The 16,861-nt window shown below is 39.6% G+C and overlaps 1 protein-coding gene across 3 annotated transcripts; it reads left to right on the forward strand.

Moving 5' to 3' along the window:
- Positions 1-185: 185 nt before the first annotated feature.
- Positions 186-16,443, forward strand: supt16h (SPT16 homolog, facilitates chromatin remodeling subunit). 3 transcript variants are annotated; one of them, XM_037758747.1, is made up of 26 exons: positions 186-616; positions 3,342-3,434; positions 3,728-3,898; positions 5,084-5,236; positions 5,345-5,491; positions 6,682-6,833; positions 7,088-7,260; positions 8,172-8,262; positions 8,362-8,435; positions 8,559-8,671; positions 8,819-8,884; positions 9,883-9,981; positions 10,085-10,096; positions 10,390-10,505; positions 10,688-10,841; positions 10,945-11,072; positions 11,202-11,464; positions 11,559-11,677; positions 11,797-12,035; positions 12,293-12,368; positions 13,239-13,408; positions 13,525-13,654; positions 13,838-13,967; positions 14,119-14,193; positions 15,311-15,433; positions 15,476-16,443. In XM_037758747.1, exons 1-26 carry the CDS (start codon positions 551-553, stop codon positions 15,592-15,594), a joined length of 3,252 nt encoding a protein of 1,083 aa, XP_037614675.1. In that variant the 5' UTR covers positions 186-550; the 3' UTR covers positions 15,595-16,443. The 3 variants fall into 3 exon arrangements, with proteins under 3 accessions (XP_037614675.1, XP_037614673.1, XP_037614674.1); XM_037758745.1 differs by having other exon boundaries at positions 187-616; positions 15,311-16,443; XM_037758746.1 differs by lacking the exon at positions 10,085-10,096 and having other exon boundaries at positions 188-616; positions 15,311-16,443.
- The last annotated feature ends 418 nt before the right edge of the window (positions 16,444-16,861 follow it).

Below are 16,861 nucleotides of genomic sequence, written 5' to 3' on the forward strand. Positions count from 1 at the left end.
TAATAAAAGTAACAAAACAAGGAATTCACCCAAGCATTCAGACATTTATTTTTTTCTGTTAAATAGTTTTTGTTAGAATTAAGCTTTATTTTATTATGGTTTTAAATAAATTGTTTATTATATAAAAGCTGATATGTTGAAGCCTCGAAGGGGGAGGGAAAAGAAGCACAGGAGGAAAGGAAAGGAAAGGAGGGAGGACTTAATTATAACAGATTGGTGTGTGGTTGTGTGGCAAAAAGCCAAATTACATTATATATATATTTTTTTTAATTTTGCATATTTTAACCCAGTGATTGAGGTTTTTTTTTTTACATGCATGTTTTTTATTAAAATTATTATAAGGGAAAAAGCAGCGTTATCTCAGCGGTGTGCGTGGATTTCCTGCAGGCGTGTAAAAAGAGAAAGTGCGTTATTGTTAGTTGGCACTCATCATCATCCTCCTCCTCTTCTTCCTCTTCTTCATCCGGCCTGGTGTTGAGAAGTGAAGCCTGGAGCTGGAGTTATTGCAGACAGCAGAGAGAGAGGAGAGAGGAGTGAGTAAACCATAACCATGGCGGTAAACCTGGACAAGGAAGCGTACTACCGCCGGATCAAGAGATTATACAGCAACTGGAAGGTAAACATTGAGTTTTAAAGCTCTAAATTGATGTTAAAAAGAAGAGAAAGTAGGATGTTTGGGAGGAAGAAGAGCTGCTAAGTTAGCCGCGTTTTTGACTCTGTTGTCGGCTGTGAGGCTGTGTTTGTCCACCCTGCTGCTACAAGGACAACCAGGCCTGCACACTTCCACTACCTTTTAATCACACTGAAACTCCTTTAACAACTACAGTCTTGTATCACACACAAAAAGCCAGCTAACTCATTGTTATCATCCACATTCACTGAGCTAACTTACTTAGCCAGCAAGCTACCTCAGCTAAATGTGAAGCTAACCAGCATGTGGGGGGTATTTGGACAAATAAGTCGTGTTAAAAGTGATAGATTATATGTAATTTACAAGGGGAATGTGCTTGACGTTTTGTCTGCAGCTTTGCTTGAATGTATACTGTCAAACTGCTTTTGTGTAACATGCATTAGTATGCTAATAATGCTAGCTAGCTGGCTAATTAGCATTAGAATAAAGCCAGCATCTCTCTACAACATGTGCAGGATTGCCTGCAGGAAAATCTGGAAATCACTTTATCTAAAAAAAAGTTATTTTATGTAGCATTGTGGCTACTTTTTGAAAAAGTATTAAACTCATTTTTTTTTTTTTTTTTTAGAAGTTGATATTTTGTTGGGTGATATTGTAGCACCCCAATCATGCAGTAAAAATGCATGAATGGCTCCATTAAAGAGAGCTTTTACATGTGCATTAGATAGATAGATAGATGGTAACCTTCTGGAAATCACTTTATCTAAAAAGTGATTTTTAAGTAGCATTGTGGCTACTTTTTTTAAAAGTATTAAACTCATTTTTAGAAGTTGTAAGGTTTATATTAGCATCAGAATAAAGCCAGCATCTCTACAACATGTGCAGGATTGCCTGCAGGAAAATCTGGAAATCACTTTATCTAAAAAAAGTTATTTTATGTAGCATTGTGGCTACTTTTTGAAAAAGTATTAAACTCATTTTTAGAAGTTTTAAGGTTTATATTAGCATCAGAATAAAGCCAACATCTCTAAATGTGCAGGATTGCATGCAGCTTTCTGGAAATCACTTTATCTATAAAGTCTAAAGTTTAAGTAGTATTGTGGCTACTTTTTAAAAAGTAATTTTTTTAGAAGTTGATATTTGTTAGGTCAATCATGCAGTAAAGGATGAAGCCAGCATCTCTACAAACATGTACAGGATGCATGCAGGAAATCTGGAAATCACTTTATCTAAAAAGTTATTTTATGTAGCATTCTAAGTTGATATTTTGTTGGGTGATATTGTAGCACCCCAATCATGCAGTAAAAATGCATGAATGGCTCCATTAAAGAGAGCTTTTACATGTGCATTAGATAGATCAATAGATGGTAACCTTCTGGAAATCACTTTATCTAAAAAAAAGTTATTTTATGTAGCATTGTGGCTACTTTTTTTAAAAGTATTAAACTCATTTTTAGAAGTTGTAAGGTTTATATTAGCATCAGAATAAAGCCAACATCTCTACAACATGTGCAGGATTGCCTGCAGGAAAATCTGGAAATCACTTTATCTATAAAGTCTAAAGTTTAAGTAGTATTGTGGCTACTTTTTAAAAAGTATTAAACTCATTTTTAGAAGTTTTAAGGTTTATATTAGCATCAGAATAAAGCCAACATCTCTACAACATGTGCAGGATTGCATGCAGGAAATCTGGAAATCACTTTATCTATAAAGTCTAAAGTTTAAGTAGTATTGTGGCTACTTTTTAAAAAGTAATTTTTTTTTTTAGAAGTTGATATTTGTTGGGTCAATCATGCAGTAAAAGATGAAGCCAGCATCTCTACAAACATGTACAGGATGCATGCAGGAAATCTGGAAATCACTTTATCTAAAAAGTTATTTTATGTAGCATTCTAAGTTGATATTTTGTTGGGTGATATTGTAGCACCCAATCATGCAGTAAAAATGCATGAATAGCTCCATTAAAGAGAGCTTTTACATGTGCATTAGATAGATAGATAGATGGTAACCTTCTGGAAATCACTTTATCTAAAAAGTGATTTTTAAGTAGCATTGTGGCTACTTTTTTTAAAAGTATTAAACTCATTTTTAGAAGTTTTAAGGTTTATATTAGCATCAGAATAAAGCCAACATCTCTAAATGTGCAGGTTTGCATGCAGCTTTCTGGAAATCACTTTATCTATAAAGTCTAAAGTTTAAGTAGTATTGTGGCTACTTTTTAAAAAGTAATTTTTTTAGAAGTTGATATTTGTTAGGTCAATCATGCAGTAAAAGATGAAGCCAGCATCTCTACAAACATGTACAGGATGCATGCAGGAAATCTGGAAATCACTTTATCTAAAAAGTTATTTTATGTAGCATTCTAAGTTGATATTTGTTGGGTGATATTGTAGCACCCCAATCATACAGTAAAAGATGAATGGCTCCATTAAAGAGAGCTTTTCCATGTGCATTATAAACTGGCACTTTAAACCAGCTTTTGTGAGACTTGCAGCCCTTCCTGTGAATTTGTCAGGTGATGCAGCATCAGGTGCTGATGTGTTACAAAGCTAGTCTTCATTCACCCATCATTTGAACAACTGAAACTATAGCACTCTTTTGTCTGTCAAGAGATAATTACTGTATAGGAGCACCTCAGTGTGGTTTTTCCATATTTGTTGTAACATTAAATTATATGTGCTGATTATATCATTCTTTTTTTATTCCTCAGAAAGCAGAAGATGAGTTTGGCAAAGTCGATGCCATTGTGGTGTCTGTCGGTGTGGACGAGGAAATTGTGTACGCCAAATCCACGGCCATACAGGTGAGGGCAAACACCCAGCCAAATCAGCATATTAAGGTCACTTAGGATGCCGATGCATGCAATATTATACATTATTATATATACATTATTATCTAAACTAACCCTTTGTGAAATATGAGCATTATTCAGAGGTATTCAAAGCTCTTCTGTTTCTCTGTTTGACTCTAGCTAAAGCTAAATAGGACCACTCATGCATGTGAAGGGTCATATGTATGAATTACTTTGTGAATCTGTTTGTTCTCAAATCAATTAATGAATTCCCCCATAACTCTTTTCTTTCCTTTTTTCCTCAGACGTGGCTGTTTGGCTACGAGTTGACCGACACAATCATGGTGTTTTGCGACACCAAAATCATCTTCCTCGCCAGCAAGAAGAAGGTGGATTTCCTCAAACAGGTGGCCGTAACTAAGGGCAACGAGAACGCCAACGGTGTCCCGCCCATCACCCTGCTCACCAGAGAAAAGGTAACCAGTGTAAAGACACAGAGGTAATAGCCGAATACTCACTCCCCTTTTTGTACAGTTATCTACACACGATTTGAAGATAAGAAGGTGTGATTTGTTTGTGATTGACGGGCTTGTCCGAAAGAGGGAATCGGAGTAAATAATAGGGCCGGGACAATACACCGATCTCCCGATACGATACTTGAGTGCCGATTCAATATGTATTGCGAGTTTTAGGTATAACGATTCTACAAGAATTGCAATTTCATATTACCATTCATTTTTGTTAACCTTTTTAACACGAGACCATGGGAATAAGTTGAATCATAGATTTCTAGGGATTTTTACTTTGGAAAATATTTAAATGAATACAGTAAAAATGTTTGATTTTCAGCATGCATGTATGTATCAGAGATGTCCTGAAGTTAAATATATCAGTTATTGTCAGGAATTATTTATAATAAAAAAATTCAAAAAAAAAAATCTAAGAATCAAGAAATTCGTATTATTATCGTATTTTCTTTTTAATTTATAAGGGACAGATAATGTTTTATAGTTCAGGCTAATATAATCCAATCGATCTTATTTCCATGTATGTATTTTGTAGATACAGTTCCATTTCTTAACACCTTATTTTGAAAACCGGACGTAGTCACACGTGTTAACTTCTCCAAGTCCGTCGCTAGCTCTAACCGTCAGCTCCGTTCTCTTTATACATCCATGCTCAGCTCCATCGGGGCCGTTTGAATGCATTTAACATAAATGTCAGTATATGGGTGCTCTACAGTTGTAGCGTCGGACGATTTGACCTCGAAGATGCGAGTAACGGCCGGCTTGACCGCATGTTACCGCAATACGATAACGTTTCCTGTCCATGACAGAGTTGGCATGCAGCTTTAGCCGTGATGTCTAGCTCTGCTTTTCCAGGCAATGTGTGAAACCCAAACTGTTCCTTACTTTACTGGATGTGTAGTGTTAAAACACTTTGGATGTATAACGTGAGGGTGCAGGTCGTATCCACGGACCGTGAACATTTTTCTACTTTCTCGTTTATGCTCGCTGCGGTTTGTTTTGGTTGACGATTTACGGAACGGCATTAAAAAAATACATTTCAAAATCGCGATGCATGGGTGAATTTCTTTTTCTTTTTCTTTTTTTTTCACTCCTAGTAAATCAGATTCTTTATTGGTATCACGTGTCTCTCAGAATGAAAGCAACAAGGGCAACTTTGACAAGATGATCGAGGCGATCAGAGGCAGCAAAGAGGGCAAGACGGTGGGGATCTTCAGCAAGGATAAATTCCCCGGAGAGTACATGAAGAGCTGGAGCGACACGATCACCGCTGAGGGGCTCGAGAAGGTAAAACAAATGTTAACATGAAGTTGCATTTGTTTTTAAAATCTCTGCGTCTTGTATATCTCTATTTTGGTCAACACATTTCCCTTTTACGTCGCCTCCCGCCTGCAGGTAGACATCAGCGCCGTGGTCGCGTACACAATGGCGGTGAAGGAAGACGGAGAGCTGGGCCTGATGAAGAAGGCAGCGGCCATCACCAGCGAAGTTTACTCCAAGTTCTTCAAGGAGCGCGTCATGGAGATCGTTGATGCAGATGAGGTAAAGGAGGAGAAGGAGCAGTGGATTCATGTTAAACTGATGATTTTAATACACACTAATACTCATCATTTGTACTGGTCTGTACTACTGCTGTGTGCTTTCAGTTGCTAAATAGTTAAAACGCAAACATTATGGCAAAAAGGCTTTTGTTGCACCGACTAGGTGATATGGCTTATCAATAATATCTCAATATTTGAAGCAAATATTTAAATAATCATTTCAATTGTGTGTTTTTATGCAAAAAAAACCACTATAGATGACAATAACAAAATACAGTACTGTGTGCAGTACCCTCCCACCCCAGAAAAATAGCTTCCCTGAAAGGTACGTTGTAATTTAAAAACTGTAATTTACCATGCATATAATGTTTTTTTTTTTGTGTAAAATATATCGAACATTGAATGACATCAGATCTAAAACTGTTATTCCTTCATTTAGCGCAGAGATTTCAAAAGTGGCAGATACAATTTCTGAGTTGCAGACAGTGAAAAAAGTTCATTTCAAACCCTGGTTGGGCATTTCTGACGACAACAATATCTCCCACTAGGTGAAAAAAAAACTACAAAAGTGTAAACAAACGGTTTGTAACATTGCTGCAAAGCCTCCATCGCTGGCAGTTTACTCTAAATGAATCGCTGTAATATAAAAGGAGCTGCACACTGGTAGTTTGCATCTGGTTTCAATTGTTAATAAATCACTACAAATACATAGCAGTGCAAAAGTAGGTAATTTAGGCTTTTTAAATGATGTGACTACACGGTTAGCAGTGAGGTAACCATTTTTAAATAATGTGGGAACACCCTGAAGTCGGAATAATGGGAGGTTTTTACTGATCTTCCTATTCTGCATGATTGCAGCATTAAAACTGTGACCTTCATATCTTGACAAGTGTTTCTTTTTTTGAGTCATGATTGAATAACTGAGCTTTTTTAGAAGCAATGGGTGGGATTCAACGGTGCGTCGGCTGTGCTGCGGTACACACAGCTTGTGGAAAAAACATTATTATTCAAATAAATACTCCAGATTTTAGGAATATCTTGTCTTAAAGTCAAATAAATGAGTCCATAAAGCACAAGAGCTGAGATCTTCTCCAGCAGAACAGCTTCACAACCTTGTTTTTTGTTCAAAATGTCAGTGTTATTGTAAAAAGCTTCACTCCCGTCTTTGTTCCCCCTCTCCTCCCCCAACAGAAAGTGCGTCACAGTAAGCTGGCGGAGTCGGTGGAGAAGGCCATCGAGGAGAAGAAGTACCTGGGTGGTGCCGATCCGTCCACGGTGGAGATGTGTTATCCTCCGATCATCCAGAGCGGAGGGAACTACAGCCTCAAGTTCAGCGTCGTCAGGTAGCTCACCTCACCTTAGCGGAGACACTGTAACACATTTTTTGGTTATTTTATAGAAGCAAGACATTTTTGGGGGGGTTCAGCACCTGTGGATAAAAGTTACTTTGAATTCATTTAGTCTTTACTAGGGCTGTCAAAGTTGACACGATAAGGCAAATTCGTTTTAACGCAACTTGCGATTTTTAATCAGAGAAATCCTACATTTTCACCCTGATCATCATTTTAACTGACTCTACTCCTTTTTTCTGTTCCAGCGATAAGAACCACATGCAATTCGGTGCCATCACGTGCGCCATGGGGATCCGCTATAAGTCCTACTGCTCCAACCTGGTGCGCACCCTCATGGTGGACCCCCCTCAGGAGATGCAGGACAACTACAACTTCCTGCTGCAGGTGGAAGAGGAGCTGCTCAAACAGCTCAAGCACGGTGGGTTCAGGAGCACGCTAGGAGTGTGGGAGATTTGGGTACTAAATTACAAATATTGAAATTATACATTAATATGCTGAATATTCTCTTTAGAGCTGCAACAACTAATTAATTAATTAATTAATTAATTAATTAGTTATCAACTATTACAATTGAATAACTCAGATTCCAGTTTCTTAAATGTGAATATTTTCTGGTTTCTTTACTCCTCTATGACAGTAAACTGAATATATTTGCGTTGTGGACATTTTCGGACATTTTCTAGACCAAACAAGTAATCGATCAATAGAGAAAATAATCAACAGATTAATTGACAATGAAAATAATCCTTAGTTGCAGCCCTAATTCTCTCGATTCATTGATTTAATTGTAGTGAAAAATGCATATTGCAACTTCTAGGAGCCCGATGACATGTATTCAAAATGCTTGTTTCATTTAAACAACTGTACAAAACTCAAAGATAGTCATATACAACAGAGGAAAGCATCAAATCCTCCCATTTTAGAAGCTTAAAACAGCAAATGTTTGGCTTTTTTGTTTGAAAAATTACTAAAATCATAAATTTTGGCAATTAATTGACTGTTGACGGACTAAACAATAAATCATTATGTAGTTATTTCGGCATCCTTTTGATCCGTTTATAAGCACAATCTGCATCTCATACCGCAGTAGCGACCTGTTGCTTGCCAGATACAGTCGGTGCAATGGCACTGCATGTGAATACAGCTGGCCGCTGTGTGATGTTATGAACAGCAGACACGATGGCGTTTGGTTTTCGGAGTTGCCCACTGTCTAGAATAAACAGAAGTAGGTAGTTATTATAAGCAGCGAGGCAACTGTAGCAAATAAAGTTCAAATACTGAGCATATTTGTGTGTTTGTTAAATGTAAAGGCCTGTTTTCTCTCCGCAGGTGTAAAAATCAGCGAGGCCTACAACGCTGTTCAGGAGTACGTGAAGAAAGAGAAGTCGGACCTCGTAGCGAAGCTGACTAAAAACCTCGGGTAAAATGCACGCAAATGCCATCTTTCTTTCCCATGTACTCGCACACATTTACACACTGGTCACATATCTTTGTTTCTTTTTTTTCTTGTTCTTTGTAGCTTTGCAATGGGAATTGAGTTCAGAGAAGGCTCCCTGGTTGTGAACGCTAAAAACCAATACAAACTGAAAAAAGGTGAGCACATTAAGATGCAAATGTTTATCGTTCTCAATATCAAGTGATTGCATTTCACAACTCAAACCTCTTGAAACAGATCAAAATACACTTTTAATCAAAGCTTGTGTGCGTCTCCTCCAGGCATGGTGTTGAGTGTCAGTTTGGGTTTCGCTGACCTCGTGAATAAAGACAGCAAAAAGGACGAGCAGAAAAAGTACGCCTTGTTCATCGGTGACACAATACAGATCAATGAGGTGAGATGCACGTTTCCTGCTTTTGTTATCACTGAATATGATCGACACTGTAGAAAACACTGACTTAAACATCCTAAACAACAAGTGAAAGTCACAGCACAGAGTTATGAAACATATTATTACAACCTGAAATGTTTTGTGTCGCAGGAAGAGGCTGCCACGATACTCACGCCAGTCAAGAAAAAGATCAAAAATGTGGGAATCTTCTTGAAGGTATGTGTCTTTGCTCGCCACCTCAACTGTTTGTAGGTAATTAATTTCACAAATAAAATGGAAACAAAACAAACACGCTGAAGCTGAACACATAATGTGATGCCTGTAGATCCATATTCAATATCAATTTTCCAAATTATAAAAATATAAATTACAAAAAACTAAAATATAAATACACATGCCAGCTAAGAATAATGTACACATCATTTAATAAATTTAACAATATAATCATGCTATTTTCAACACTTATTAACACTTTTTTATTATTCCATTAAGTGTTAATGTCCTATTTTTTTTTAAAAAAAAATTTTAATTTACATTTTAAGAAATGATGTTGTTACAGAACATACAACAAAATATAATAAAATTAAATAATCCACAAAATAAGAGGAGGAAAACAAATAAGAATATATAAATAAAATAACTTATTACATAAATATTAATTCTTAAATCCATGTCATGTGTATTATTAATAAAATAATTACCATACCACATTACCAATTAAAGGTACACACATGCAATCGCCTTTGTTGTCACATCTAACTGGTCCTATTGTCCTATTTCAGTCACTGTATGTTTGTTAATGTCCCATCCAAACTGTGTGTTGTAGTAACACACAAGTGCCACAAGGTGGCAGCAGCTACATTAAAAGTACCAAAACTGTGCGTGTCACTGGATTTTCACAATAAAAGCCTTGTTATCAAATAGAAGGGATTCCATCAACTGAAACGCTAGAGAGCTTTTAATTTGAAACAGATACAGGAAGTGTCCGTCAGGGCAGAAAAACAATGAGGCTTCACGCTGAAATGTGAGCTAATGTATTTATCAAACACAGTGAATAAATAAATAAATAAGGCCTGTCTCTAATATAAGCCTGCTTCAAATACAGGCCTCTGCAGTTGAGGTAATTAAATCCACTATTTGAGAATTAAAGGAATCTCATTGACAATTTATGCCTGAATATATTGAAATTTTTTTCTTGTTTTTGTCCTCATCAGAATGACGACGAGGACGACGATGAGGAAGACGGAGACGACGCTGAGGAGCTGCTGGGGAAGGGAGCTCGGAGTGCCGCCCTGCTCGCAGACAGGACCAGAGTAAGTGAGGCCGTTAGATCAGTGACTGGTGATCAGTGTTTATTTGGCACGTTGACAGAGCGTTCATAACTAAGCGTGTGAATGTTTTTGTGCATTCTACCAGCTACTTGGAAAGGTAAGTATTCAATGTTTTTTTCTCTAAAATCTCATCAACTGAACTGGTTTAGTTGTAAGAATCCACGTTCTGATGGGAAAAAAAGTTGTCGTCTTTTTTTTTTTTTTGAGTGAGTTGTTTTTTTGTGCGTTTTTGATTTTTTCTGACCATCCAAAGCCGTGTAACACATGTCCGTATTCTGCATGTGTTATTTTTTTTCCATCCTTTTATTAAAAAAAAAAGAAGGAAAAGAAAAACATGTACTCTGGTGTTTCTGTGTGTGATCACTCAGTTGTGTCTCTTGTCCAACTCAGAATGAGATGACGGCGGAGGAGAAGAGGCGGGCTCACCAGAAGGAGTTGGCCAATCATTTGAACGAAGAAGCCAAGCGCCGACTGACGGAGCGACAAGGAGAGCAGCAGATTCAGAAGTGAGTGTAAATACTTACAAGTCAGACATTGTGTGCAATGTCTTTATACCCCAGTTACCCCGGAGAAACGATAAAATTAGCATCCCTAAATGCCACCCAAATGGCGCAGTAAGAGCCATGGAGTCGTACAGGTAATTACGTTTCTGTTGGTTAACCGAGTTCCACTCTCTTTTCCTCTCCAGGGCCAGAAAATCCAACGTGTCCTATAAGAACGTCTCCCAGATGCCCAGAGAAAAGGACATCCGAGAAATGAAGATCTTCATCGACAAGAAGTACGAGACCGTCGTCATGCCCGTTTTCGGTACCGCCACGCCGTTCCACATCGCCACCATCAAGGTACACGGAGGTTATCTCCAACTGTCCGCCAGCTTTGTGTTTTTGCTCCCAGATGGTCTTTCATATCGACTGATATTTCTGACTTTTGTCTTGCCTTGTGTAGAACATCAGCATGTCTGTAGAAGGAGACTACACCTACCTGAGGATCAACTTCTACGTCCCCGGCAGCTCTCTGGGACGACAGGAGGGGAACATCTTCCCAAACCCCGACGCCACGTTTGTTAAAGAAATGTGAGTCTAGTCCCGTCAGTTTTTTCATTAAAATTTTAGCCAACAAAAGCTGCGTCTTAAGAGGAGCAGCTGGAAAATGTGTTGTTTAAATGACATTTGACTGATCCACTGTTTTAAATTACCACGCAGCACGTACCGAGCGTCCAACCTCAAAACCCCCGGCGACCCGTCGGTGCCCTCCACCAACCTGCAGAACGCTTTCCGCATCATCAAGGAGGTACAGAAACGCTACAAGACGCGAGAGGCCGAGGAGAAGGAGAAGGAAGGCATCGTCAAGCAGGACTCGCTGGTCATCAACCTCAACCGCAGCAACCCCAAGCTCAAAGACCTCTACATCAGACCTAACATCGCACAGAAGAGGATGCAGGGCTCGCTGGAGGCGCATACTAACGGTGAGGGAAAGCTCGAGATAAATAGGAGTCTGGTAAAGTTCCAACAATGTGTGATGCCTAAACTTCAACACTGTTCTCCTCTCTTATCGCGCAGGTTTCCGTTTCACGTCGGTCCGTGGCGATAAAGTGGACATTCTTTACAACAACATCAAACACGCCATCTTCCAGCCGTGTGACGGGGAGATGATCATTGTACTACACTTCCACCTCAGGGTAACTTTATTAGTTCAACACTGTATGAACATGTCCAATTATATGAATGTGCTTCCAAATTCAAGAGCAGCAAAGTAGATTCCTATTTTCATTCTGCCCATCACACCGTTCCCCCACAGAACGCCATCATGTTCGGTAAGCGGCGCCACACGGACGTCCAGTTCTACACGGAGGTCGGGGAGATCACCACAGACTTGGGCAAACACCAACACATGCACGATCGCGACGACCTGTACGCCGAGCAGATGGAGCGGGAGATGAGGCACAAGCTCAAGTCGGCCTTCAAGAACTTCATCGAGAAGGTGGAGACGCTGACTAAAGAGCAGCTGGAGTTCGAGGTGCCGTTCAGAGACCTCGGGTGAGTAAATCCGACTGAATGTGCTTTTGAAGTCTAGTCTTCCGACCGCTCAAAGCGCTTTACGCTACATGTCAGCATTCACCCATTCATACACTCATTCACACACCAATGGCTAAGAGAGAAATCTCTACAAGTTAACACAGTAAATGTGAGAGCAAAAGCAGAAAAACAAGAACTTCCTGTGTCTGTGTTGAACGTATATGGTTTGTATTCTTCACACGTGGATTGGGTTGATTGGGTTGGTTCTTTGTTTATAGGTTCCAGGGCGCCCCCTACAGGAGTACCTGCCTGCTACAACCCACGTCCGGTTCCCTTGTCAATACCACTGAATGGGTGAGTGAGCACGCTGTAGCCGCTTTCCCACCGGACAAAAAAAAAAACACTAACATCTGGCTTTTGTCTCGAGTGGGAAAGGTTACAATCTCTGTTCTTTAGTTTTTTTCCACTGTTCCAATAATCACCAGCTCTGGTTTGGTCGAAATAAAACCCTTAATCCACCGCGAAACAGCCGTTATATGCGCTTCTCAAAGCCACCGGACTCCGTTGACAGAAACCTTAATTTTACCTCGCTGATCGTTCGTAAAACACGATTCAAACTCGGCCGAAATCTTAAAATTAAAACTCCTCAAAACCTTCTTGGTTCGTCTTTGCACTGTTCCAACAATCACCAATTCTGGTTTGAGAGTTTGAAAGAGACTGAATAATTAACAGACATAAAAACAAAGTAACCACCGTAATCACTGTTTACTAATCCTGTTTTCCGGGGGGGGGGAACAAAGCCATGCTTGTCTAATGGCAAGGTGTCTAGCGCCTATTTTTAGTGGGTTTTCCCATATTTAAAAAAAAAAAAAAAACCTTCATATATGCGCTCATTTTGGTGGAAAAATGGTATTTGTTATAAGTGGTTTTGAGACCACCTTGCATTGATACACATGATTCACCTAATCAACCCTTAAAACCTTCTGGAAGTTGTTCAGACACTATGCAGTAAACATGTCTAAAGGTTTAAAGTGGGTGGTGTATAAATAAAAAACATCTTTTACCTTTTCATCAACAAAATATGACCAATCATCTGGGGGGTTTAAAACATATTAATCTCAGGTTTAAACAAAATATAACATCATAATTTAAAATATTTAGCCTCATTTTATTTATGAATTATCTGCTTTGTTATTTTTCTTAATCTTCGCTGTGTGCATCCAGCCGCCGTTTGTGGTGACCCTGGACGAGGTGGAGTTGGTCCACTTTGAGCGCGTGCAGTTCCACCTGAAGAACTTCGACGTGGTCATCGTCTACAAGGACTACAACAAGAAGGTCACCATGATCAACGCCGTGCCCGTCAACTCCCTCGACCCCATCAAGGAGTGGCTCAAGTAGGTTTTAATAATTGAGGAAGACGATGAACAATGTGTTGTTTTGGATGTTTCAGCTGCTTCTTTACAGATGCTCTGGTTTCTGTGTGTTAAAACGTTTTCTGTCTCTTTCTCAGCTCTTGTGACATTAAATACACAGAGGGAGTCCAGTCTCTCAACTGGACCAAGATCATGAAGACCATCGTCGATGATCCCGAGGGCTTCTTTGAGCAGGGAGGATGGTCTTTCTTGGACCCAGAGAGCGAGGTACGTTCAGCACAGTGGACCAAAACATCGACAGGTTTGTACTGTGGAAACAAATGGCAAAAATTATTGATTTCTTCCGCAGAAAATAATGGTGCGTACCAGTTTTTCCCTCTTGATTGTTCTTGCTACACTCCTTAACTTTTAAACAATCAAATTCACTTTGGAAACGTATGTATTTGTCAGGGAAGTGGCGGAGAGGAAGATTCAGAGTCGGAGATGGAGGATGAAACGTTCAACCCGTCTGCAGATGAAGAAGAAGAGGAGGAGGAGGAAGACAGTGATGAGGACTACAGCTCTGAGACGGAGGACTCCAGTAAGATTTAGCAGCACCTGTGATGGACACAGAACATATTTCTAGGCTGAAACTGTTGTACCCAGAGATGGATTTACTACAGGATGGTTCATAGTGACTAAAATGTACAGAAGTGTATCTCATTAGTTTGGTTGTCTGCTGTGTTTTCTAGATTACAGCGCGTCAATTGGCAGCGAGGAGGAGAGCGGTAAAGACTGGGACGAGCTGGAGGAAGAAGCCAGGAAAGGTTAGTAAAACTATATTATTATTTTTTTTGCGGTTCAAAAGTTAGAGGCCACAACGTAAAGTTCACTGTTATAACGACACCATCTGGTCAAATTGCACCATATTTGACACTAGTGTTGTCACAATACTGAAATTATGATTTTTTTGATACGATACCCTGCCTAAATATCTCGATACCGATACTGAAACGATACCACGGTAAAAATCTGAAACATCAGGAAAAGTAATGGAGTAATAGATGACAGAACAGTGAACTTAAAAATGTTTTTTATTAATTAATAATGTATTCATTAAAAAAAATTAAATGGTATGCATTAATCTCCCCATACTTAAATTTGTGTGATTTTATTGTATTTATTTTTATTTCTTTCGATAGTTTATTTTATATTTGCATTTATTTTTGATATGCAATATATACTGTACATATTCACATTTCATTTCTATTCTTATTTCTATTTTTCTTATAACTTATCTGTGTTTACATATATTTTATTCTAAAATGGAACAACTCATTTCTGATTCTTATATCACTTACGAAAAAGCCTTTTTTATTTTGTAAAACAGCGCCCCCGCTGACGCATTAGTAACCGTTAAGGCGGAGAGTGGTACTGCACCACGGAAGACGACGACCCACAAAACGATAATAAATTCAGATGAAGTTCTGATGAGAGAAAAGCTGCTAAATTCAGGAAGACACCACGGTAACTGTAGAAAGAGCTGTGTTTGTGAAGAGAGAGAAGAGTCGCTCTCACCGGATTGCTTTTCCTCTCCGTCCATTCACGTTACAGATACGCACGGTCAAATAATACTTCAACACGTGCTCTTTGGTGAATTATGTGTTTGCCGAATTACACATCGACGCAAACAAGTATCGGTACTAATATAGCGGGGTGTCCTTTTTAACGGCAGGGTATTGCGATACCTTTTCTAGTATCGGTATACCGTGCAACACTATTCGACACTACACTTCCCTTGGTTCCCCTCAGCAATACACCCGCCCAGTGTGAAGCCAATCGGATGAGCAGTTCTCGAGATATGCGAATGAACAGACAGACTTTGACTCCTTGCTTTTTATGGTTGGTGTTAAAAATGGTAACTGTGTCATTTTTGTTTTTTAGCTGACAGAGAGAGCCACTACGAGGACGATGACACCGCCGCTGCCGCCGCCGCCGCCGCCAGCAGCAACAACAAGAAGAGAAAGATCCGGCCATCGTCCCACGGCAGCCGGCCGTCATCCCACGGCAGCCGGCCGTCATCCCACGGCAGCCGGCCGTCATCCCAAGGCAGCCGGCCATCATCCCACGGCAGCCGGCCATCATCCCAGGGCAGCCGGCCATCATCCCACGGCAGCCGGCCATCATCCCACAGCGGCATGCCCAGCAAGAAGAAGCGACGGTCCTAAAATGTCTCACACACACACACACACACACACACACACACACACACATACTGCCAAACCTAGTTGACCCTTGACCCTTCCCTCTACCCCGACTGGCTCTTTTGACTCATACACTTAACACAAAAACACACACACGCTCAGACACACGATGTGTATATAGATGTAGACGCCCCCTTATTTTCGTGTTGGTCGGTGAAGTGTCATGTTGAAATGGTAAGAAAGAACCAGCAGGACAGTCTCACACACACACACACACACACACACACACAAACACACACACACTGCATTCATTATCTTCTTCTCCCGTCTTCATTCCTCTTTTGTTTCCACCTCCCCATCTCCATCCATCCATCAGGGTTTCATGTTAGTGTGTCTGTGTGTGTGTGTGCATGTGTGTGTGTTTAAATGGGTTTTTATTGCGAGCATTGTTTATTTTCTGTTTAAAAAAAGATTGAGTTTCTTAACTAATGGATAATAAAAGAAAAAGGCTTGAAATATCCTCTGCCAAGTGTTTTTATATAAAAGCTGAGAAACTCTCCTCTCCACCTTCCTCGTCTAGGTTTCACTTTCCCCCTCATGCTTTCCTCAGTGTTTGTTAAATCGTAGTAACGAGATGGATCATTTGTCTTTTTTTTGAGGGGGGGGCAGATACATTTTCTGATTCTTTTTTTAAACGGGGTTTGTAAACTTATGCACACACATACATACACACCGTCTCCCTCGCACTTGTCCTCCTCTCTATTCCCCCCTTTTTGTTCATTATCAGTAGATTTGTTGTTGTACTGTTTAATTCTAAAAAATCCAGTTTTTGTTTTTGTAATAAAATTAAAAGGAACTGTAGTTTGTTTTGAATGATCTGTTTTCTTTTTCTAAAGGCTGAAATCTTCTGTCTGCGTGTTCGGAAACGTTACACTTCCCCGGCTGCTCCGGGGTCACATGTCGAATTGTCTTTGAGCGAGACACTTAACCCCGAATTGCTCCTGAAGGCATAGCCATCGGTGTATGAATGTGTGTGTGTGTGTGTGTGTGTGAATGAATGGGTGAATGTTGACGTGTAGTGGTCAGAAGACTAGAAAAGCGCTGTATAAATACAAGTCCATTTACCATTTTACCATTTATATGATGTTGAAGTAAATGTTTCAAACCCGCCTCCAGACAGCAAGTCGGATCAATAGACTTGTTTGAAAGCCAAATGTTTGTGTTTGAATAATCTTTGATAGACAAACTAATTTTCCACTTCTGCTTTTTGAGACAGTACCAGGGTTATTAT

The sequence above is a fragment of the Sebastes umbrosus genome, chromosome 22, assembly GCF_015220745.1.
Source record: "Sebastes umbrosus isolate fSebUmb1 chromosome 22, fSebUmb1.pri, whole genome shotgun sequence".
Taxonomy (NCBI): Eukaryota; Metazoa; Chordata; class Actinopteri; order Perciformes; family Sebastidae; genus Sebastes; species Sebastes umbrosus.

Excerpts from the sequence above, each read along its gene's own strand:
- supt16h (XM_037758745.1), top strand. The coding sequence starts at position 551 with ATGGCGGTAAACCTGGACAAGGAAGCGTACTACCGCCGGATCAAGAGA. Across the intron at positions 6,834-7,087 it reads CTCAAGTTCAGCGTCGTCAG|CGATAAGAACCACATGCAAT; the intron begins GTAGCTCACCTC and ends TTTCTGTTCCAG. Across the intron at positions 8,672-8,818 it reads ACACAATACAGATCAATGAG|GAAGAGGCTGCCACGATACT; the intron begins GTGAGATGCACG and ends TTTGTGTCGCAG.